The sequence below is a fragment of the Serinus canaria genome, chromosome 2 (genome assembly GCF_022539315.1).
Source record: "Serinus canaria isolate serCan28SL12 chromosome 2, serCan2020, whole genome shotgun sequence".
In the NCBI taxonomy this organism is placed as follows: domain Eukaryota; kingdom Metazoa; phylum Chordata; class Aves; order Passeriformes; family Fringillidae; genus Serinus; species Serinus canaria.
The window spans coordinates 115334630-115360290 of record NC_066315.1 but is presented as its reverse complement, the minus strand read 5'-3'; the positions used below and the strand labels follow the sequence as shown (position 1 = coordinate 115360290).

General features: G+C 38.8%; 1 protein-coding gene across 1 annotated transcript in view; it reads right to left on the bottom strand.

The window, feature by feature from the left end:
- CLVS1 (clavesin 1) overlaps positions 1-25258 on the bottom strand; it is an 88510-nt gene extending 63252 nt beyond the window's left edge. Inside the window, 3 exon segments of the mRNA XM_030230635.2 lie at positions 1298-1472; positions 24806-25203; positions 25205-25258. Of these exon segments, the coding sequence (XP_030086495.2) occupies positions 1298-1472; positions 24806-25203; positions 25205-25258 (627 nt within the window).
- Positions 25259-25661: the final 403 nt, after the last annotated feature.

The window sequence follows — 25661 nt, the reverse complement described above, 5'->3', positions numbered from 1 at the left end:
TGTGCTAAGGACTAATTGCACAGTTTGATTTTCTAGTTTGTTAGAATAGATGAAAATTCCTCACAAAGGGGAACACAGGCTTAAAACTGCTAGCAGATTTTTCTACCTCATTTTTGAATAATAAAACAAAGCAGACACAATCATGATCTAGTTGTAGATAATTTGCTAGTCAAAAAATTAGTTGAACAAATTGTTCCTTCTGGAATGTAAGTTAAAATAAAAATGATCACACCAGAGAGAATTTTTCTTGAGGTGTTTATGACAACAGGATATCTGATAAGTACTAAGTAAGAAAAAAACAATTCTTTATCTCTCCTTTTAAAAAGGGAGATAAAAGAGAGATAAAAAGAGACCAGCATGAAAACATGGTCCTTAAGCAAACTGGTATAAGATTGAAGTCATCCCTGCTTTGAGCAGGGAGTCAGACAAAGTGATCTCCAGCTCTCCTTCCAACTTAAATAGCCCTTGGATTCTATCAAATGCCCTCAAATAGTAAGATTATGTAAAAAGTCCTTCTCGGGTCTAACACCAGAGATGGGCTCGAACTTTAGTGAAAGGGGCTGACCACCACAGTTTATCCTCATCCTCAGGTTGTCCCATCCTCAGGCTGTCCCATTCTCATGTTGTCCCATTCTCAGGCTGTCCCATCCTCAGGTTGTCCCATCAGGCCCCAGCTGCCTTGCCCTCATCCTACCTAACCCCGTGACAGCACATGGTGTTAGCTTGCTCCTATTTATCTGCAAGCGCCACGTGGATGTGTAGCCCCTCAAGAGTTTGAACCATAAAGCAACAGGATCCTGTGTGACAAATGAAGGCAGTCAGAATGAGGCCACAGCAGGGAGCCTGTCCTCCCTCTTCCTCATTTCCGTTCTTCTCAAACGCATCCCCGTGAACACAGCAGCGCTCTTCCATCTGCTGAGAGAGCTGCTCTCATCTCCTGTTACCCTCCCTCTGCACACACATGTGCTTGCATGTGGACTGCACACTCCAGAAGGCAGACTCTGCTGGATTCTAATCCCCTCGAATTCTCTCAAGGATTAAACCTCAGATCTCTAACCCTCCTTCTTAATGCTGTGGTAAGTAACACAAGTCCTGGCTACATTGATTTACAGCTGAAATAAAAGTGAAAGACAGACAAAACGAGATGTCTGAAAATCGATCTGTGCAGCAAGTGGATGGAACATTAAAGCATTCTGGATTATTGTCTCCTCCCTTCACTTTGCCCAGGGCCTGATGAAGCAAAAATCACTGTCTGCAGCAATAAAAGTTGCAGGTACATGTGTTACCCTCCACCTACCTGTAACCCTTCAATGGCCAGTTTGAGGATAGATGGTGTAAGCTTGGAGGCTTGCTTGAAGGAGAAATTGCTCCAGTCTATAATTAGAATGAAGCCATTTATCTGAAGCTCCTGATCCTCAATGAGCACTTCCAAGGAAAGCAGAATAGCCCGAAGGATATCTATGAAGGAGTTCCTAAAGTAAAAGCAGAAAAAAAAAAAATCAATGGTTGCAGTAGTCTTCAAACCTCAAGATACTCAATTTTGGTATGGGTGGGCATGACTGAGGGACAGGGATTTATTCTGGTAGAATCCTGAAGAAGAGTTGTTTCAGAGGTGGCTTTAAAGAGCTCCTGCTCCAAAACTGCTTGGTGTGAAAAATCCTGCTCACTGATGGATAAAATAAACACTGAGATCTCCTCAATTTTGCTAGTAGTCCTTTCAATAGATTTTAGCTAAGCTACATTGGGAAACTATTTTTCTGTGATAAAATGAAACAAAGTCAAGCTATCAATTTAAATCCTTGTTTGTTTTGATATACTTTACCAGTTTGTTCCCTTTCTCCTTACCAGTTTTTTCTTTCCCTTATTTTCAGAAAAGGAAATAAATCAGCATAATATTAATATAAAAGATATCATACAACTGGGTTCTCTGCCTTCCTTCTTGAGTGTAGGGAATGATCCATGGCTTTACACAATACAGTTTGACAGTTGCCTTATTTTTGCAAACCAAATACAACATGAAAAATGGCTACATATGCTCAAAATGAGAGCTCTTTATTAATTATCAGCTACAGTAGGCTGGCCACAAGGCTTCCCTCAGCTCTGGGAAAATAATTAAAAACCTTGCAGAGCCTGAAGCAGATAACAAGTAAAAGAAAAGAAAGCACTGAAATGTTTTCTTTAATGTGAAAGTGTGCTCTGGGAAGTCTGTGCTGCTCACTACTTCCACTTCCTCACTACTTCCTTTTCTTCACTACTTCCATTTCCTCACTACTTCTATTTCCTCACTACTTCCTTTTCACAAAAGCAAGATGTGTTGTATTGCACTAAAAACCACGGATTACCACAGTCATGGACACTTTAATGACTAGTCCATAATTATACTTAAGTAAGCCAAATTAGGTGCTCTCCTCATCTGTCCTTCTCATTAGGATTCTTTAAAAACAATACATTCTATTAGAGAGCAACAAGAAAGGAAAGCTTCACAAAGTGCAGCTTAACCTTGTGTAAAATGAAATTGTAATATACTGCTAGTGCAATCTGCTTTACCTCAGCATAATTCTCAAGTTTTCATGAGGCCTGAGGTCTTTTACAGGGAAGGTTCAAACCATGTTCTCCCATGGAGATTTTAAATTAGTTATTTTCTGCTGTTTTCATCAATTTAAAACAAATCCACTCAAACCTTCAAGAGCATTGTTTCAAATTCTGCCTGAGAGAAACAAACTCATGTGCAGCCAAAACAAATTTCTCTAACATTGGCCTCTACCCCTGAATGTCATCAACACACATTAAATTTCTATTAAAAGTAAATTTCTATTAAAAGTAAAAGTGAAGCGTTCTCTGATTCTTTCTCTTTTCTCTCAGTAGGTTTTGAGTGGAAATGTACCTTCCTTCTCTAAAGACCTGATCTCTTGTAAAAGCTGCTTCTGCACTCTGCCTTTCTGCAAAACTTAGAAGCTTCTCTGAAGTATAATTGTTGGTGCAATAAATTGAGATTATTAAGCTTAAAGATACATAATATTGTTCTTGCTGCATACCAAGTCACCCCCCCCCCCCATTTACAGTTACAAGACAACCTTGACCTTTTCAAGTCCTATGAGGAAGCTCTGCTAAACATCTAAAAGAAGGATATTTCCTTAGCAACATCAGGTGAAAATATACTGATTGGATTGGCAATTGGCATGTACTTTAAGTCTAAATTTAATTTGAAAAACTGTGATATACTACCTACTACTTAGCTGAAATGGTGATGACTTTCAAGCAGCAGTATCAGATGACCACATCTGGTGAAAAAAACCCCAAATATACCCTGTTCTAGGGTGACTTTATGATGCTTATGTCCCCAGTCATCTCCTCTGTTTATGCTAGATGTTAAGTTCTGCACCTTTAAGACTGGTTCTGAGAGCAAAGCAGGGGAAAAGAAGCATGGAGTTTGTTTTCAGAACTGCTCTCACTCCTCCACATTCCTGCTCCTGGGCTGTGTTGTCTGCGGCACGGATGGACAGTGGGAGAGAGCTCTCCTTTGCTTTTTAGTTAGTTTTTAGTTAGCTGAGGCAATGAAGTTCCATAGACTGTGGCTTTCCTTTTTCTTGGAATTGTTCAAACCTGCCCTGCACTGAAAACCCAAAAGAACACCAGGAGCTCACACCTGTAGCCCACTAGGGCCTGGGATGTGGCATTTCCAGGGCCAGAGGGACTGATAAGAGACTGAGTGAGCTGAGCTACAGACCACAAAATGACTTTCTGAATTTGCCATCTCTTCAGAACAGTGAGAGGTTTTATTGCTTAATATTATTCATTTTTTCTGCTTGTGAATACTTTGCTGGTTAAATAAACAGGCAGTTTTCCACTTTTCTCCAACGAAATCTTTTCCTGAACCAGTTGGGGGAGGGGTCACTTGAATTTGCTTTCTAGAGGGAGATCTTTGGAAGTTTCCTCACAAAGTTGCCCTAAACCAGGACACAGCCCTAGATTATGTCAGTGTAATATATACTGTACCAGCATCCTCCTTCAGGGTGGTCAGCCTGCCGCAAGAATTGCCCCATGGAAGCTCCCAGATATGTACAGTGGCTCCAAAACTGTCCTTACATACATGCCAGCCTCCTTTGCACTCTTGCTGGCATCAATTTAAAATTATATCATTGACTGGCTCCATTAGGGACGATGAAATAATCATGACCTCAATCCCACAGCTGGAAAACCTAGAATGAACTGGATGGTTTTTATTGACAAAGGTGTTAAACATGGCTACGTTGCGACAAAAAAAGCTTTCATCCTTCATTTGTGGGAAGAAGTTTTCTTAAGAGTACATTCAAGCTTATATTCATGATCCTGCTAGCACTGATGATTTTAAAGTCTGTGTAATGATTCCAGTGAGACTGTCTGGAAATGGTGGATACATCTTCTGTAATCCACTCAAACTCTAAATGACAATGGAAATATTTCAGTGTAAAATCTTCCCCTTGGACTTTGTGCTGAGGAATCCCAGTCTTTGCTTGAGTGTCTACATAAATTGCCGATTTATCAAACAATTACTCATCTGTACCTTCCTGTACTTTCAGTAAAAATTATTTACCTGGGAGATACGACACTCAATTTTCTTAGTTTGTAACTAACCTGTCTGTCCCTGCCTACATCCCTCCTCTCTCTACGTATTTGCAATTTGCAGACATGGTATAGGAAATAGCTCAGAGTAAGTGCAAAGATGTTTTTCTGATGAGTACAGGGAGACATAAAAGCAGCACACAAGTCCTCCAGGTGGATTGTTTGCAGACACACTGTTCCATGAATGCAGAGCCTGGATAGAAATCAGACAGAGTGCCACTTGAGTCTTAAGCCTTCTGCTCTCAAGTCTTGGGGTTTTGAGACAAATCATTCAGCTGTGTGACTGATTTGCATCCAAATAATTTTCTATGCATGAACACAGAACCACTTTTTATTAGTCCATTGCTTTTGTTCCTTTTCTCAATGTTCCCTTCCCCTCCTCCAATGCCCCTCCTCACCAGTTTAACCCTCTCACACAGAAAAAAATAGAGTGAAATAAATTACAATTACACAAAGGGAAATGTGTAAGGTCCTGTAAGGATTCAGCATGGAGCCTACTGAAATGAGCCACTAATGAGTTACAAAAGATTTGCACGAGCTCCAGAAAGAGAAAAAGGAGGAGGGAGAGAGTGTGCCTATCTGCCTTGGCTGAATGGAAAGGTACCACAAAAGAGACTCTTCAAATACCCTTTGGAAAATGGGAAGTTAGCCCAACACAAGCTAGTGGTAAGGAACAATAATGTAACACAAAAAATGGAGATGGTTTAGCTGAGGGATTTGGTGGGGAGATTAGCCAAAGGCATAACATGAAAATAAATAAGAAGAAATTACTTAATTATAAGAAGTGTAAGCAGGCTGTGAGAGAACCAGAAGGCTCAGTGGAGTACCAGGGTGCAATGGGAACAATTAAAGGGGATAAAGACATTGCAAGGAAATTAAATGCTCTATTTGCATGTATCTGCCACCAGTCATTTTGAGGAGATCAGTGGATAACAAAGCTGAGCAACTGTTGGAAAATAAGGGGGCAACTAAGACATACTGAAAGAAAGTGCTACATTTTGGAGAAGACAGCATCAGTAAAGGCTTTTGACATTACTCCTTCTGAAAAACTAAGCACAGGCTCTGTTTTAGGCATGCTAGAGTAATTAATTGGATTATTCAGATAGTTAAAAGTACAAATGTACAGAAGTACTGGCAGCTGAAGCCATTAAGATTGCCTGGTAGTAAGCAAAAACAAACTGTAACTACAAATCCCTGACTGTCCCATGAGGCAGCAGGCTAAAAAAGTTTAGACCAGTGCCACTAACTTGGCAGTTGCAGATAATTCAGCTTAATATCCCTCAGTTAATATGCAGTAAGAGCCTCTCTCCTCTAATACTGAAAAGGTGGCCAAACTCCATAACATTTGGCAAGCTGCAAACATGGCATAGATACAAATCAGGTAAGAGATCATGTCTTGCTTTGTTCCCTCCATACACAAAAAATCACCAAGAGAGCAAAAATGCATATTTAACTTCTAAGTGGGGAGATCTGAACTGCCCTGCAAGGAGGATTCCCAGTGAGAGTAAAACATAGAAGAGGAAGCACAAAAAAAGGACCAGAAACACATCTTCAGGTTGCCCCAAATTATTTGAGCTAGTCCAAGTTCAAGAAGCTGGTTGCATCTCAAATTCTGTGTTTAGTTCTGGGTCTCTCACTACAAGAAGGACATTGAGGTGTGGAGCAGGTCTATAGAAGGATAATGGCACTGGTGAAGTGTCTGGACCACAAGTCTTGTGAGGAGTGGCTGAGGGAGCTGAAGGTGTTTAGTCTGGAGAAAAGGAGGCTCATGGGAGGTCTTACCACTCTCAACAACTACCTGAAAAAAGGTGTCAAGGTGAGGGTCAGTCTCTTCTCTCCGGTAACGAGTGACAGAACAAGAGGAAATGGCCTTAATTTGTTCCAGGATAGGTTTAAATTGGATATTAGGAAAAGCTTTTACTCTGACAGGTCTGCCCTGGAGACATATGAAGATGAGTAGATGTGGCACTAAAGGGCATGGTTTAGTGGTGGACTTGGCAGAGCTGGGTTAACAGTAGGACTTGATGATCCTAACGGACTTTTCCAGCTTAAATGATTCCATGATTTTGCGAAAAGCGTAGAAAGGGATACATGAGCAACACAGCAGATCCATGCAGGTGGACAAGGAGAACCTAGGAAGGCAAGTTTTTAATTGTTCCCGAACACAGCTGAGGTATGGTATCCATGAAATATGAATTAAAAAAAGCCCCTGGAATCCAGTCAACAGTGGGCTTTGAAAAGTTGTTCATAAGTCATATGAAGCAATTTATCTCATGAGATTAAATTCTCCTTTCTGCTCATGAAGTATTGATAAGAAAGCCCCAAACTTCCATTGTTGTATTTTTGGAAAACATTTGTGGTTTTTTAATGTGCATATTTATTTTAGAAAAATAACCTCACTCCTACTGAAATCAGTACCTGAAATTATTAACACACAGACCTTGAGGATTCATGTCTTGATTCAAACTCATGATCCTGAGTAACTACCCTGCCTCTCTGGCACCAGAGGGAAATGGCAATCGCTCTAGGTGCTGCAAGACCTGATCTTCACAGCTTATAACTTTTGGTGAGGAAAGGTCTCTCATATGCACAATTCAGGGCAGCCCTTGGCTGAAGAATAATCAGGAAAAATAAGTTCAGGATGAAGAATCACAAATGAACATGGTGACTCACTTGATTAATCCTGCTCTAGAGAGGATGAACAGTCAAACAGAGGAGCTCACAGCTGAGCCATGCACTTTTCTCCTCTGTCAGAGGTCTGAATAGCACATATATGTGCAGGAATTAGCAAGGCTTGCCTGCAGCTCAAGGAAATGGGTTTCATTAGCAGCAAACCCTCACAAACAATATTTTGACCTGCTGTAGGTAACTTTCTTTATAGATGGTTGACTATGATGCTTTTATCCCAAATCGTCTTGTTCTGTTTATACTGAACTGGGCCAGTTCAAAGCCATAAAAACTTGTTAGCTGCAAGAAATATGAATAACTCACTGACATGCAAACTGGAAAAATTATTACACAAAAATATAAGGGCAATTTTCTTATTTTGTGGGGTACCAAACCCTTCTTCATCATGCCCAAGCTAAATTACATTTTTTTTTTCTTCTCTGTCAAAACAGAATACATGCACAGGAAACTCCTACTGAGTAAAACACGGGTTACATTAAGTTAATGTCAGAGCTCCAAATTAATTCTTCTGTAGCATCTAACGTAGCTATCTTTGGTTGTTCCAGTATGTCAGCTTCAAACAAGCATCTCCCCTGTTTTGTAATGATAAGATAGCAAGTTTTTCCCCACAGCATCTGTGTCAGTCTATAAATAAAATTCACAAGTAACTTTACATCCAGGACAACAGACTGGATAGATAGATGTACTGCTTTTTTTCTTCAGAAGTGCTTGGTCCAGCAATGCATTGGATATTGGAAAGTATAGCATAGACCAAGCTGAGACCTGAACTGCATTTCACATTTCTAATGTTAGAAATGCATGGCTTAGTTTATAACTGAATGAAGGCCATTCACATACAGATATCTGCCTGGCTTTGAATTCCTGCTTAAAATGAGCTGGAAGCCTCTGCCACAGCCAGTGAAGAGGAAATGTACAAGCCTGAGAAAAAAATAAAAAAAATATTGCATCTTTTTTTTTCCTTTTTATCATGCAAAAATTGCCTCTCGGTGACTTCCTTGAAGATATAAAAATTTTCCCTTGTTATGTTTCTGCTAGAGGTTCTTGTACATAAAAGTGTTATGGGTTGTTTTTTTTTTTCTTTTTTTGCTGTCAGTTTCCACTTCAGTTGGACTCCATAGCAACCAATAGCCCACGAATTACACATTCTGCATTCAAGTCTGTGCTACAAACCTCCTCCCACATGCACTCATTCATATTGCAGGCACCCTTACCAAAAGAATACTTTGTCCCTGATGTTAATGTGACTGAGCAAGGACCATTTCTTACATGTAATTTGACTGACAAACAGGGACCTTCACAGACCCTGGGTTTTGGGAGGGAGACTTCTGGTGGTGGGTCTCTCCAGACAAATGATAGAACCAGCTTTCACCAGAGGGAAGCTGGCATCTGTTCTTCCCTTTGCCTCAGCCCACAGAAGTGTCACACCATTTAGCAGGGGATGAGTCCAAGATAAAGCACAGAATTTTAACACTCCCAAGACTTAAAAAAAAATCTCTCCCAGAGCTCTCCAGAAACTTGATTCCAAACAGAGCAGGCAACTGATTGCAACCTATCACAGCACAAGTTCTTTGACTGCTCCTAAGGAGTTCTTGTGGATGCAGCAGGGCTTGGCTGGCCTCCCATGAGCACTGTACAACTCTGCTCAGCAGCCTGCTGCTGAGAGAAAAGGCCAGAATTCAATCTCAAATGCAATAGAACTGTTCCTCTGGCTGTGGGTTTGGTTTATTCCTTTAGGAATTAAGTATTTCTGAGATTGACATTGGTGATTTTCTCACCTTTTTAGCACCCAGGGCCATGCCAGGCTAGCACACCATGTAAATTTCTCTGTTGAGAAGGAATAAGTGACAATCACAGGCAGTGTGTTATGATATAGTGGAAATTATTATACGCCCTATACTACAACCCCTAAGTGCAATCAATAAATCAGTTTGACAGAGCCACTGCTGTAATTTGCCTGGCTATTCCCAAAGGCAGTGTCCCCCACAAGGAGCCTGGGGAAGAGAGGCAAAGAGTTCATACCAGCGTGAGCAGAGCCAGGGAGTCTGCAGAGGTTTCAGGTTAGTGGCCTCACTATTGGGAATTTAGGAGATGACTTGTGGTAACACACAGATCAGGATCCCATTTAGGAGGCAGTTTTTAATCTCCTGTGGTGATCTCACCAATGTTGTGATGGTTTCCACAAAGCACAGCTGTAGTAGTAATGAACGAAACGAATGGCTGGCACAAGAATGGCTATGGCCAGAATCATTAGGATTGATGACCTCTGTTGTTTATTTTACTCTGTGTGATTGCATAGCCTTTTCCTATTCCCTCTTGCATCCTTGCATCACACAAAGCTATTTGCTCAATTTCTTGCACCATTGCCTTTCACAAGTTAATTTTTCATTACAGAAAGGGAAGGGATTTTCTTTTGAACATTATGAAGATACTGCTTAATGGCTGAAAGCAATTGTACAGTTCCTCTGCTTTGTTGTTGGAAGGTACAAATGGTACCACTGATTCAGTTTCCCTGGCATCACATTTTCTCTGTGTGATTCCACTATGTCCCCTCTAGCTATATCTCCTCTGCATCTTCAACATCTTCCCATCTGAAGTAGCCCTGAACTTTTTGTTCTCTCCTGATGCTATCACCTCACTTGTTCATAACACTAATGAATTCCTTTCGTTGCCTTTTCTTTTTCTTTGGTCAGATAGATGCATTTTTTTACATCCCCTTCTTTTTGAAATAATACAGTATAAAGTGGATTTCATATTCAAGGTGAGTTTGGGATATCAGCATGCATAACAGAATTCATTATCTTTTCCTATTTGTTCTCCATCTCATTCTTAATGCAGCCTAACAATTAACTTTTCTGACCACCTTTGCACAATAAGTAAACTTCTTAATTATGGTGTCCATAACGACACAATGCTTTTCTTAAAAGGTTAAAAGTAATTGAAAATCCAGACAAAAGTGCACAGAGTTAGGAAAGGATGAAAGATCTCCATAGCAAATGTAGCCACATGCTAAAATTCAACATTTTATTTGACTACTTTGCACAATGCTGTTTTTCTAGGTCATTCTAGACTTTTCCACAATGTTTGCTATTCCTCACTAACCTACATGACTTTTCATTTATTTTTTGTCACACCACCATTCACCTCACTTGTCTGCCAAAAGATTACTACTGGGTGTTATGATAATATAATTTTGCCACTTGCAAATCCTACTCTCTGTCCAAAGTATCAGGACCCCTTTTATTTGCAAAATGAAACTTCAGCTGTATTTATAAAAAATAGTTCACAGGAAGAGCTTTCATTAGCTAACCAAATGGCCTATTTGCATATTTTACATTAAAGAATTCCAAGAAAATTATCTAATTGTCCCTTTGCTTGCAAGTATTCACTCTTACAGCAGACTTCAATGATGACTAGATCAAATAGCAAAGCTAAAATCAAATCACTGCTCACCAATGCACGTATTTTGAGAGGGCTGTGTTCAGAAAGACAAAAGTCATATTATTGTTTGTGGACATTCAAACATCACCTGGTTACTCATCCCAGAAAGTCTCAAAAAATGTATCTCTTGAGATACATTTGAGGCAAGAGGTTACCAGGACATGAGAAGAAGGGGCAGAAAGTAGAAATGAAAATATACATTAGTGTGCACCTAAACTGGCTGTTAAGTCAGGGAAAGGGCATATACTTGGCTGATGCCTGGACTTAAATCCAGGCAGTGAAAATAGCAGACACTAGAAATATGTACAAAACTCATGTCAATCACAATAAGGTTTATAATTTGTTTTAGTTAGAGCCCTTCAGGGCACATAAAAGATAGACACGAAAATATTCTAATAATTTCTTATAAATAAATGAAAAATTATGTCAAGTATTATATATCATAGAGGTTTCCCACTGGAACAATAAGCAACTTTGATATAGCTGACAAGATGGAGGAACTTGATATTATTGATGTAGAAATAATCACTGGGGAACTCAAAACAGATGCAATAAAGATTCATAAGACAGCAGTCTAGAAAAAATTACCTCATGTCTCTGCTGAAACAATGTTGAAAACTTGTTATGATCATTCGAGTGAACAGGGAAGAGGGACCAGGGAAAAAAAATGAAACTGTGTAGATTTATGTAATAAAGACTGATAAAAGTTTATAGAATCATGGTGCTGCCAGCCACAAAGAAACCAGTTTGCACAGTTATATTGAAAAGGATATACAGTGCCATGAAGCTCAAGAAAAATGAACATTTTCACCCTAGCCCATTTTGAGTGGATCATATTTCACACAACTTCATTGAAGAAAGTGAAAGAATGAATAGCAAAAAAACATTCCCCCTTAAAAAGCAGATTTATTTTTTCTCCACAGAAAGAGAAAATAAACCTGTTCTGTAGAAGACTGCAGAATTTACAGATACTTTAGCAAGGTAAAAATAGGTTGTGATCCAACCAGCAATGAAGAGTCTGGAGATATGTCACCAGTGGAATTTAAAAAATGTATGTCTCTTTACTCACATTCTCCTCATTTGCCCCAGATTTCACTGGGTATCCAGCCTCCTGTGTGGACAACAGCTGGAAGAAGTTGCTCTGGGAGGTCTGGATTCCACAGACACATGACTCCCTAATATGTCAATCAACAAAATATGAAAACTGAATGAATTTTCTAAGTAACTGGTAAGAAATGAAAATTATGGAATGACACCATCAGTCTCAACCATGTTGCAGTAGAAACTTTAGGCGTGTAATTCTGTAGGCAGCATAAATGACCACCACTGTATCATCTCTGGCAAGTGCAGCAATTGCTCTTCTTGAAGGGGAATTACTGAATACAGAAACCAAATATCATCAGTGCTGTTCTGTGTGGTGTTAGAAGCTTTTCACCAGGAGTATTTTTGTGTGGCTGGCAGCAATGGAGCAAACCCAAAGCATAACAAAAGCTAAAAATCTTTTTTCTGTGGATTTTGCTACCACTTAGGCAGAATTGGTTGGGTTTGAGGAAATAAAAAATGTTGGGATTCTGAGACAGTTGCAACCACTTGATGCTGTGAAAGTGAGGATGTGAGTATTCCTGGGATGTGCAAGGTTCCTTTGAAAAAAATAGTCCTTTGTAATGAATTAGGGTTTTGGAGGTGATTTTTTGGCCTTCAAATTGCAAATTACAGTTTCCTGAGAGAACTGAAGGTCAAAGGGAAAAGATGTGAGCCTAGCATAACTCCCCTGAAATTTTTCCAGAGCAGCAACCTGAACAAATTAATGTCACTGGCCCAGCTCATTTAGAAATACAACAGTGCTGAGACTGGCCTTCTCAAAATATATGAAACAATTACAGACCAAAAATCTTAATGTTCAGGCTGCAGACTGAAAATTAGAAACTGCCAGGGTTGCAGTTGTTTTCAAAATGCCTTTTTCACAGGATCAGCGGACAAAATAAGCTAGAATCATTTTTTAAAGTATGACTTTTGGTAATCACAAAATGGAAAATTAAACTTATTTTAAAACTCTAAGACCAGCATTCATAATTTTTGAGTACTTCAATTTATGTGAATGCAGAGGCTTAGTACATTATTTCTCCATTGTTAAAAAAAATAAAAAAGAAAAAAATAAAAGAAAAAGATCTATCAATCTACCTGAAGAAATTGATCAATGCTTTACTTATGGTTCATTATCTGGATTTGAAACCCTAAATTTCTGAAATAAACTCTGCCTTTTAACCAAGGTTTCTCATTCTGTGATCTAGCAGCATGAAGGGCTTTTCTTGAATGGGATAGGGTAGACCTTGGTGTGACATGCTGACAGCAATAGTGGGTAGCTACTGCTTAAGCTGGGATCCCAAAGGCAACAGAAATAGAATTGTGGAGCCCTTCATTGGCTGTATGGTAATGGAGAAAGGAAGCCCAGCCTGATATCCTTATTCCCCTGAAGCCAGTACAGTTTCATGGCACATGCCAGCAATTCCCAACAGGGTACAGATGAGGGTTGCAGGTGCAGTGTAGTCCTTGCCTTGGAACAATAATGTTATATCATTAGTTTGGTGAGACCATAAAATTTTCTTAAGAATTTCCAGAGAAAAGTAACCTAAGTTGTTCATAAACTATTAAAGTTGAGTTGAGCTGAAAAGAGAATTTCATATGAATTGCAATGTTAGGGATTCTGAAACAAAAGTTCCATTAATTTCATATTCAAGAAGTTATCAGCAACCTCCTAAATTACTCTGACCTCTAAACAATAGAGTATATTTATATGTGTGGAGATTTAGTCTCTTGTTTCTGGTAACTGCTGTTTCCAGTTTGTTTCTGGGGAAAGGGTTACATTTTAAGTTTCTAACATACTGGAAGCTGCAAAATGACAGTGTAATTTATACTCTTCTATTTCTGTTTGTATTTCTTTTTATTATGAAGCTAAAATAATTAATTTGAAATAATTTTTTCACAAGTCTAATAAGAATTTTCATATAGTCAATATAGAGAATTACAGAAGAAATGTGATTAGTCGAAGTCATGACTGTACTGCTAATTCAATTATAAATCATTGTTAATGAAGAAACATATGCAAGATTTAAGTTCAGGACATAATAGGAAAAAAATCAGTGCCTTTGAACTCAATGCACATGATGTCCTGCCAGACCCTGCGCTGGTATTTGAAGAAAGCAGCTCTGGAACAAGACAGCTGGAGCAACCAGGACTTCTACTCCAAACACAAGCACTGAAATGAAGATACAAGACAGCAGGGAGGGCCTGTTTTGTCAAAAGGTAGCCAGAAAGAGACAGAAAAAGGATCAGCAGAAATTGCCACAGCAAACATAGTTACATGGCCCTGAGAAAGATTTCAGAAGAAAAACTTGGTATTAGGGGCAAATGTGTAAATATTGAACAAATAAACCACTGCTTGTTTTTACTTCCTCATGTTTGTGGAAAGCATTTACATGTTTACATTTGTACTAGCTTTTTTACAGAGAATCACCTAATTTTTTCATCTTTTCCTTTCCATAAAAAAAAGAAAAGAAAAAAAACACCTATGAAAAAAAAGAAACAAACAAACAAACAAAAAAAAACCCTCCAAAAAACCTTTAATTCTTTTTTAACCTTTAAATTTTTAACTTTTTTTTAAGTTGCAAAGCCTGCTTTTCAGGAAATGTCATCAGAGATGTTTTCATGGTATCATTGGATGATTTGTTAAAATTGCCACGTTTCTTAATACTACACTGATTATCCTTTTTTTTGTATGTTATTGTCTTACAGTTTGGACGATATTGAAAGGGGAAAATCAGGTAGGGACAGTCCATTTTATAGATCCCTGCACAGCCTTAGGATGCATTCATTACAACAGCAGAATTAATTTTCATAAAAGTAACTGTAGTGCATACTTTTCTTTATTCTAGACAGGATTTTTACTTCACCAGATTACTAAAAAGGCCTTATGCAGTATCTATGAATAACTACAAGCAATCAGGTCTTTGCAAAATTATTCCAATTATGTTACAATTAGTTTCACTCCACAAAAACAGATTTCAGACTCCCTGTGATTGTTCATCTTGATCTGACAGAACTGTTGCCCACTACATTCTCTTGCATTAGGCTGACTTAGCTTTGGTCAATATTTTACAACGGTGTTTAATGGCCAAGTAAATGCAGTGCTTTTGTTTCTGCATGAGAAGTGTATTGAGTCATAAGATATTTAAGCAAATGTCTTAGGCAAATCATATCAGCTGTGTCACTGCTGATGAGGAGCCCACAGAATACCACAATTACCTGTATCTTAGTCATTGCAAACTGTTTTCTATTATTGGGGAATCTAATTCTGTTTAGGATTAGGGATAATTTTGCTTTTATTCTCCATATCCACTGTTTATTACCACATTTTGTTAAAGTAAATTGTTATATATAGGAATAATTGAATCCCACCTCTTATTATCTTCAACTTGTTTGACATTGTCTTATTTTTCAGACTTCTTCTTGCGCTATTCTTCTGACTCAGCTCAGACTTGTCTCTTGTGCTTGTACTTAGCTTTCAGGACAGTTGAGGTGGGTAAAGGTGAGTAACTCCTGCTGTCCTGCTGGCAATGTTCCTGTAACACAGCCCAGACTCTTTGCTTCCCCAGTGGTATCACTTTGCTGTATATAATTTCATTTGTAGTCCATTCTTCACCCTCAAATCCTTTTGTGCCCAGTCAATATTAGTTACCCATGAACACCTGATTTAAGAATCAAGAGGTAAGAAAATCCCAGTAGAGACAAACCTGTCAGCCAGGACGAAACCAATAATGGCAGGTGTGCCTGGTGTCTCACAAGTCTCCTTGGCTTTTAACCTAGAGCCTACATCTGCTAAGCCTCCTTCTGAAGTAAATCCCAAGATGATCCTGAAGTACTTTTAAATGATTCATGTCAAATGTTCTCTGAAAGAAAGTGAATGTGCATGTACCTGCGTATACATTTCAGCAGAGAATAACAGTAAGATGCTGGAAAAAGAAAAGACTCATTGGCAGCACAGCATACTTAAGTTGCCATTTTCCCCAGACTTGCAAAACTCTTTTATTCAAACAGAATTGAAGGCTTTATCAGAATAAAAGTGAATTTAAATTGCAGGACCCAACTAGAAGTGGCTTACATGTAAATGAGAGCTTAAAAAATGGAAAGATTTCCACCATCTCTCCCTAGGTCGGAGTTTATTCCTCCTCTTTTTTTACTTAGTTTTCAAATGAATATTGCAGTAGATTTGGAAGCAGGATTTTTCATTGGTCTCTTTCTCTTTCACTATAAATCACATTTCTTTTTGTACCTATACAACAGACAGGTAGGATTAACCCTGGGAAAGCAAGGCAATGCACACTTATGGAGAAACTTTGCCAAGTGGGAACGGCTTAGAGGAGCACAGCTTCAAGATAACAGGAGAGGACGAAGATGATTTAGATAGGGTTATCACCCCTAGGTGTAGTTTCTCCTGGTTAGAAATACCCATTCAAAAGCAATCCTGGGTGCTATCACATAGCCTAGCACTCTGAAGTGGTGTAGGCAGCACACATACTCTGTAGATTGATCTGTGCATATCTAAAATACATGACTGGCATCTCTTGAATTTGCTGTGAAAGGAAGCCAGGAGGAAGGAAACAGTGAAATCTTTGGCCCTGGCAAGGTGAACAAATGTTTCTGATCACATCATAGCAGTGGCCTTGTGTTGTTTCCCCCTTTCTTCACCTATGTTAAATCATCCATAGCTGAATTTATGGAATTGAGTTCCTCTGCTGACATGTTATAAAGCCAGAGAAGCTGAGATTGCAACTTTGTGGAAAGGAGCACAGGACTATCTGTAGGAAAGGAGGAGGAAGATGTGAGGATGTTCCAGCCTGTAGCTGGAACACAATGAAGAAAAGCATATTGGTTTAAAACACTTTTTAAAAAAAGTCTTCTTGCTTCATTAATTCATACCATTAGGTCTTGGTGCAGTGTGTGAGAATATGTGTGTTTTAAAGTACACTCGAGAGTGGTTCTATGGGATCAGACCAGAAGTTCTCCTGCCAGGAATAATAAGAGGTTTGATACACAGCTGGTTGGCAAGGTTAAGATAGAGATCATAATAATCTTACACTGAAAAGAAAGTGTTTTTTCTTATGTATGTCAATATGACAGTCAGTAGCTTACACTTTCAATCAAATATTCAATTTTGGTCCCTAAAGACGTATTATGGGATATTACATAAAGGCTCCATATACCCTTTTGAAATAGGTTGTTATTGGACCTCTAGCACCATAACTGTACATGGTGCTGTGATTTATACTGCACGGGTGAAATAGAACTGGCACCACATGTGCTCATGAATGCCCAGACAAGTGCCATCCTCTGCAATGGAATAGTGGGAAAGAGATACCATCTCTCTACAAAGAAAAACATATTTGCATGTTACCTTTCTCCTTAAAATGAATATTTACTAGCTTTAGTTTGCTCAGCATGGACAGTTTTCATAAGCAGTTACATAGGAAATAGTGTCAGCAGGAGGCTAACTGGCTTGCTTTGCCCTCTGTCCCTGCAACAAATGGACCCTCCAGGAAGTTCCCAGAGCTGAGATTATCATGGTCTGTGAACAAGGGATGGCTGCTTTTTGCTGCCTCTGTGGTTGCTGCACTTATTAAAAAGAAAAACTGTAAGAGTGCAATCAGAATTTAAGACCAAAATTTCCTCTTTCTTAATAAATGATTCCATTTACTCATTTTTACGAATCAAATCTCCCTTCATGACATATTAATTGTGATGCTCCAACTCTTTTATTGTTTTAACCGTGACAAAAGAGGCAAAATACAAAAGACCTTTAACAATTCAATTTTTTGGTCTGATTTATTGGAATGACTTAACTCCTCCATCCTTTCACCTGCACTCTATTCTATCTGCTTGGTTAAATTTTAAGGTGTACATGGCAGCTGGGTGTTTGTACCACTTAATTTCCCACATCACTGAGAGCTTCTTATGGTCATGGCCCTCTCACCAGCACAACCACAGGACCAACCACGTCTCCCTCACCCTCCACCCTCATCATGGCAAAGAAATGCCCTGCAGCAGGGTGACTGTGGTGACAGGGTAGAATTTACCCCAGTGTGCTGTTCAGCTATTTTACAGAATTGAGCAGCCACCACAACATTCACATCATGACCAAACTCGTGTTCTCTGCGGTAACTCCTGTGGGATCATCTGGTCTGCTAACAGCACCAGTTCCTAAGCTTCCCTTGTGTTGTTCTGAGGGTGCTGGAATTGGAGGATGCTCAGCACTTGCCAGAGTGAAAAAAGCAGATATTTCAATGTAAAGTGCAATTGATACAGGGCTTAGAGTTCAGAGGAAAGAGTCTAAAACAAATCATGGCTTGGGGAAATAATATATCAAGGAAGAATTAAAATTTTAAAATTTCAATTGCATTTAAGGATTCCAGCTCAATATTTCCATTCTTTTCTGATGCTTCTACTTCATGTAGCTTATTAAATAACTGGCCAGAGAATTAATATTTTTTCCTATCTCTTTTCAGACCCTTCCTACTGCAATGCCTGAATTTGCCTTGGCTGCTTTTAGTAAGGTTGGCAAGTTAGAAACTGATCAGAGTATTATCAGAAACTGGTCAGAATATTTAGAAAACTTGATTTGAGGAGTACTGTGACAAAAAAGGATACTGGTCTATTCCTACAAAGCTTCACCTTGAAAAGCTGCAATTTATAAGAGCATTCATTCATGGTTTCCAGCACTTTCCAAAGCTCAAAAGGGCAAAGAACCTTTGCTTGGTTTCCTACTTTCTGTGGCTGTAACTCTGTTGTGGTGCTCTTTTGCAGATCCCATCTTTGAGGATGGCATATACAGCCCACGTAGGACTATGGGTCCTTCTTTTAGAGACAAGTGCAATCACAACTGTATGTAGTTTCTCTTTTCTTACACCAATACATTAAACCTTATGCAAAAATTGAGTCTGAGAAGAAAAGCAGGGGATATGTATGTGTGCCTATGTGTTTGCTGTGTATCTGTCTTTGTATATTTTTCTTTATCAGCTGTCCTTCTTTCCACTTTATAAAGCATGGGAATTGGATTGGTTTCTTTTTGCCACAGGAGGAAGGTGACACAGAGCCACTTTCCAGTCTGCCCTACATTTTCCTGTGTTATTCTGGGGGCAAGCTCCTGCAACTGAGTTTCTCATCCCCAGGCACTGTCCTTCACAGCTCTTCAGTCAGCCCTCAGCCCAACAGCATCCAGTCACCTCTTCCCTCTCAAAATGGCAATCAAAAGTGTTTGATTGCCAATCCCTCTCCATTTATTTTTTTTTTTCTTTTCAGTCAGGCTTCTCTCATTCTTCAACATATGCTTCATAACTTTCCCAGCTGTTGTTTTTCTTTCTCTTTTTTCAGACATTTTCTCTGTCTTCTTGGATTCCCTTCACAGCACAACACAGGACTCTCATTTGTGTATGTCATCCTGCTGTCATTCAGATGGGTTACAATTGCCTTCCCAAATATGGCTTCCTTAATAAATGGCACTAACTGAATTAAGTTGCTGCCTGCAAGCAAATTAAAACATTTCAAGACAGAACTTCTTTTCTTCTTTGACCAACATTTAATCTACACATCTGTTACTCTTCCAAATGAGTAATATGCTTATGCTATGCTGCCTTCCCCTACTATCCTGAATTCTGCTACCATTTCAGATCAGCTCAGAAATGTACTGTGAGTTATTATTTTATGCAGCATGCTTCTAAGCTTTTTATGGGTTAGTGCAATGCTTGAATCACAATGTCAGTCTGCCTTACTGTAAGCATCTCCCAACACAGAATCACTAGCTCCTAACCAAACCCAAAGACTTGCTATGTAAAAATCATTATGGTGTTAGGGCTGGCTGCACTTCAGCTGTAATCTCTCATGATAAACACACATGAGGCTGAGTTACTGCCACAGTTTGACTGTGACTATAAATCAGTCTCAGCAGATGTTTATTACCTCATATTCTATTAAGCATCTGAGACTATGTTTGAAATATATTAGAACAATCAACACTTGAGATGTATTCTTTTATACCAACAGGATCTGATGATGATAATATCCTTGTAATTACAGCACTTTGAGCATTCTCAGGAAGGACATACTTGGGTTTTATTATGGTCCTTTAAATTATTTATAGCTGTTGGTTTACCAATGTGTGAGAATATTTCCTTTCCCTTTAGCCTCAGTACACTGTCCTACAGAATGGTAAGTATCTGGTATTTGAGGTTCCCTGGGTAATAAAAGACAGTTTATGGCTAGCAGTTGACTTGGTATGTTATAAACAAAGCAGCAGGTTTTCTCTGTCTGACTCACAGAATTTTTGGAGCTATGTGACAGCTTCTAAGGCACAGACATGAAGACAGAAATTAATTACTGTCTTACTGAAAAAAAAAACTATGAAAAACATTCTGCTCCCTACCCCAAGCCCTATTTGCAGAGTATTGTGATTGGAGTCCTTCTTCTGGCTCTCTACACAAAAATAAATTTTATGTTGGCTGAATAACCTTGAAAGAAACACTTTTGCTTGGAAGATTAATGAACACCTTCTGCTGAATTACCTGTTCACCCAAAGTTCCATCTCCTTGGTGTATGAGCAGCTTGTATTAGAAGACAGTAGCAGACATAGGAACAGCTGTGGAAGTTACTGAAGGCTTTCCTCAATCCAGCAGCTGAGAAGAGCCTCTTACCTAACTTCTTTAAAAGCTTCACATTCACTACAGGTGGATCAGAGGTGTTAGGGCTTAGATTTGGTGAGAGTGAGGAAACAAAAATTGTGAGAAAGAGTATTTGTTTTCCAGCACATGGAACATTTTTTTTTACATTAAATCCTTGTCCAGATCACATTAAAACAGTGTGTATACATTTGTTTGTTTTACAAACTGGAATTTTTTATCATGCAAACTATTCAATCAAAAAATTTCATTACATGATCAGTTTGACATCCTTATCTGTCTTTATTGCTGCACAAATTTGCATTCAAAATAATGTGCTCTGTAAGAAGCAGTGTAAATAAAGTCTTTGTGGATTTCAGGTGGGTCCATACCTTGAGTTTTGATCAAAGTGAAAAATGTCCCTCACCTGTACTAGTTTACAGTAGTATAACTCGACAGGTTTTTTCTCCCTCACTATGGAACTTATCTGATCTCTTTCTTTTCTATTTATCTGCTCATTTTCATTTATTCAATACTGAATAAGTGAAAATGAAGGTATTGAATATGTGATTAACTTTAACTAACAGATCCAAAATATACCATGCAGGACCTAGAGAGAAAGTGATGACATCATCTCTAAGAAATCTGCCTGAACAATGGAGAGAAATCAAACCTATGCAGAGCATGCTAAATGAGTCTAACTCTGGAACTGTGACCAATCTCAGCTAGTGATTTGGCAAAAAGAATTATCATCCCCTGTGTTTTTTTTCCCTGTCATCAAAGAGGTTTTGGTCAAAACAATCATCATTATATTTCTGAACTATGTGGAAACAAAAATAAAATTCTTGCCAGTGAACTTGGCAGATGTCACAAACCTCTTGAAATAATAACTGGGGAGAAGGAGTTGTTTAGTTCTGCACTAGAGCATGAATCACATGCAAGACTCTGCCCACATTATGGATGAGAATGTATGACACATTTACCAGTGGCATTTGTATTTTAGGAAACTGACTTGGAAGCAAATTTGAGCTGAACATGAGCTCAAAATGGGATAGAGTAGTCAAGAACAGAGCAACAATCTTGTATCTAAAAGGAGGAAACTACTGAACAGATGAGATAAGGTTATCACTTGATGATTTATTAGTGAAAATTTTTATTTAGTTCATCCACCTGCACCTTAGCAACAACACTAAAATGATAGGAACAGTCCAGAAAAGAATGATGAAGAGTGTTTAAACCTGGAAACTCTCCCCAATTCTGAGAGCAAAGAAGTTAAAACTGTTTAGGCTTGGGCATCTTAAATGTATTGTGATACATTAATCTAGATGATTGATTTGTGGAAAATTATCTTTGCTGTGCTGGCTGCTCAGAGGTGTGCTCTTTACCTTGTGGACAACACACAGTTGTTTTTTGCCTTGAGGACAAGGGTGTTAGCTGTTTTACTTTCCCCATCCCTGAAGGTGAACACAAGAACCTCTGCTGCAGAGTCATTAATGCAATATCGTCTTGCCTGACAGTGACTTACCCTACAGTGCTGCCTCCCCAGTGAACTCAAAAATAGGTTAAATGTGACGTGGTCAGGACACAAAAGTACAAACATGGGAAGCTGTCATATTTTTGTGGTATATTTAAACTAACATGATCTAGCAGCTGGAAGCTGAAGCTGGAAATATTTAGACTGGACATTAAAACCTAGTTTGCTAGAAATGTCAGGTCTATCAGTTACATTCTGGTGGCTGAAATTACAAATGTTTCTAGAAGCTTACATAGAAATTCTATCTTTGATACGGGAAATACCTTAGAAACATCTTGGGTCTGATTTGTCCAAGCAGTCATATTACACAAATAATGACATTTCCTGTTAAAAATCAAGGTATTTATAAGCACAGAAAGTTTCAAGGTTGGCCTCGTTGACATGTGCCAACAGCAACCATACTCCCAGGCACATAAATGGTAAGGATGTCTGGACTGAAAATCAGCTTATGGACTACAGCAATTCTGATTTTAACAGACCCTTTAAAAATTATTATTTCTTTATAAACAATCCCTCATAAATTAGAATTTGATCATAAAGAAAGAGAAGGCAAAGACAGTGGCAAATGAGATTAAAGTAAGGCAGGGCAGGCTGAAGGGTCAGCTCCTACTCTTGCATCATGGCTGATTCCATTAGCATTCAGCTGAAATGTGAGCTTGTGAACATCTTGCCATCACTCAGAAGACATGTCTGCAGAAAGGTTGCCCAAGATACATTTATGTAAGATGTGCACCATGCCTTTTTGAACTTCTTTGTAAAATTTGTGTTTCTTCTGGTCAATAACCTGCTCCAATGCTGCTTAACAGGACATTGCACTCACCATTTCCTCTCCTTTACAGCTTTCCTCTTGTTGATGTCTTTAGACAGCAAAAAAAGAAGATGATATCCATTTACTTACAACCCAAATCCTGTCCCAAATCCCTGTTGCACCTGGAGTGCCACAAAAGCCCACAGAAAAAATATTCTTGTCATCTGAATCGACAGAAGATATGAGGTTCAGTGGCTGAACTGAGGTAAAATTTGTGCATGATTTTTAATGTCTCTGAGGGTTCTTGGGAAAATATATCCTATGGTATTTGCCTCAGCTTTTCTTCTTTGAAAGTTAAAATTATATTTTCAAAAATATGCAGGGTTGCTTTGGTTTTTGCACACACACACAGACCCACACGCACACAAACACACACACGGATGCATATTAAAGGTTTTGCAGAAAATATGAGCCAAAATCTGACCAGAGTCATTATTCTGTCAAAATTTCATTGCAGGAGCCTTAGACACCAGCACTCTCAGCTTTCCAAGAGCAGGACCTGATGTACAAGGTTAATCACAAAGATTCATTTTGTTGAGGGATCAGAAACCCAGAGCTGGCTCTATGTAATAGCTAAATCCCTTAATGCAACCAGCAGTTCCACTGTGCTTCTGTCCTCTAAAGCTGAGGCTTTCTATTAATTCCAGATACCTGTGCATTCATCTTTCTTTTCAGGCCAATTGCTATCAGAAGAGTTCTGTGGTTTCTGAAAGAAAGGCAAACTTGCAGTTCAGAAAGACAGGAGATAAACTGCTGGCCTTTTTGTAGGTAATAGGACTTTCATTACCGCCCTCAGTTCACCATTTACCCAAACATGTTTGATTATGCAAAGTCACACTTCTGTATCATTTTCTGTACATTTATTCACATGTGAATGAAAATCAGAAACACTCCTGAACTCTGCTTTTCACATGGTGATGAAAGGTTTTCCCAGAAAACAAATAACATGAAAAATTGCAGGCATATGTGTATTGTTCTCTAATAATTTCTATGATGTAAAATCAAAGCTCCAATCTACTGACTCCTAAGGATAAGACTTTTTCATCAAAGACTTTAGACCATGGCAAGACAAAATCCTACCTGGAAGTCATCAGAACTGATGGTACTTAAAACCTTGAATCCGAATTTTGTTCTTACTTATCAAGATCCAACAGAACACATGGTAAACCTACAGGTGATTACACTTCTCCATCTCACCATGAAGTCAGGGAAAATGGAATGGAATAACTTACAAAGATGAGGACGATGTGAACATGATATTCCTGGACCAGCCTCTTTTCTCTGTACCACTTCAAACAGGCAGTGAAAGCTGACTAATGGCATTAATTTAAGGACATTGTTTTATAATAAAGGTTAGGAGGTATCTTTGTTAATGCCACTCTGTAAAAAAATGGCCTGAACAGAAAATATGCTTTGTGTGACTCTCCCATTTATCGGACTAACAGCACAGAGCCACCAGAGTGTGTAGAAATCTCAAAGCAGTTTGTGGAAATAGAGCAGAGGCTGCAATTCCCAAAATGGTACAAACAAACAAACAAACAAACAAACAAACAAACAAACAAACAAACAAACAAACAGGCAATCTGTTAGAAAGTCTGAAGACAGACTTTGTCATTATCAGTTTCCTCTGCACCAGGAGAGCTACAAGAATCTCTACATGTTTTGGGGTGCTTTCTGTCAACCTGTTTGGCTGGTCCATCATGCAGCTGAAGTAATTGTATGATAGACGTTAATGTACATATAGCAAAATACATTATCTGGATAAAGTTTGGAAATATTTCTTTAAAAAAACTTAGCCATGAACTACTTATATACTGACACACTAATATAGCCTTAACTCTTAAAGGCCCTGTGTCCAAAGTATGAGGACTGACAGGTGATCAGGTGAGATGGAAGTTATAGTGTAATGGAGATATGGTTACGAAATATTTTGCTGAAAATGACCTCGCTGTTTCAAAGATGGCCACAAATATTCCATTAGGAGTTGAGAGCGAGTGTGTGTAAAAAGATAAGGACACTATCTACATTTACCTACTCTGATCCCAGTTGGCTGCAAAAAGCAGAAGAATCTTCCTGCCACAGTGGTCACGATTTTCCAGCACTCCCGGAAACCCGTCTGTCAGAGCCCGTTTGATTCCTGGGTCATCAGCCTTGAAGTTTTTGAACATATCCAGATTTAATTGGCGGTATTGGAAGTACTGAGCCAGCAGTCTGAAGGCCTCAGTTTGGTGAAACTTTCTGGCTCGGAGAAACCTTAAGATGAAGGCATCATCTGTACGTAAAAACCCAATGTCAGGCCTCGTGATGATCATGTCCCTGACTTGCTGGATATCCTGGTGCAAAATGTCTGGGTTTTCATTCAGTTCCAGGCGGGCTTTCTCTATGGTCTCTGGACTAAGTCCAGCTTGTAAATGGGTCATCTCTGCAAAAACCTCTTTTCCAAATCCTTAACTTCGGATATTTTAGTAGAAGTGCTGATCCCATTCAATTGATGGTCTGCTGTGAGCGTGAGCCATTCAGATGCTTTTTGCTATCAAGCTGATATTTAGCAAGTAAAAGCAAAGGGCTTTTCTTATTCTTGCAGAGTAACAGGCAGTTCACGTGTACTATAATCCATCCAAAGGAAAGTGTTGTTTATTCCACCACTTACTAAAAGAAAAAGAAAATATATAAAAGAAAGATTAAATGTGTATATAAAGCTTGTAGGAATGCATTTCTGAATTTATTTAGCCATAAAATGTCTTTGTGTAGGAGGATACCAGTCACATAATTTCAGAATGGGTGCATTTAAGATAAGGCAGTCACTAACATCTTGAATGTATATTTTCAGGCTTTCAGAAAAGCAATCTGATTTATTGACAATTAATACTAAGATGCATCAACTTGC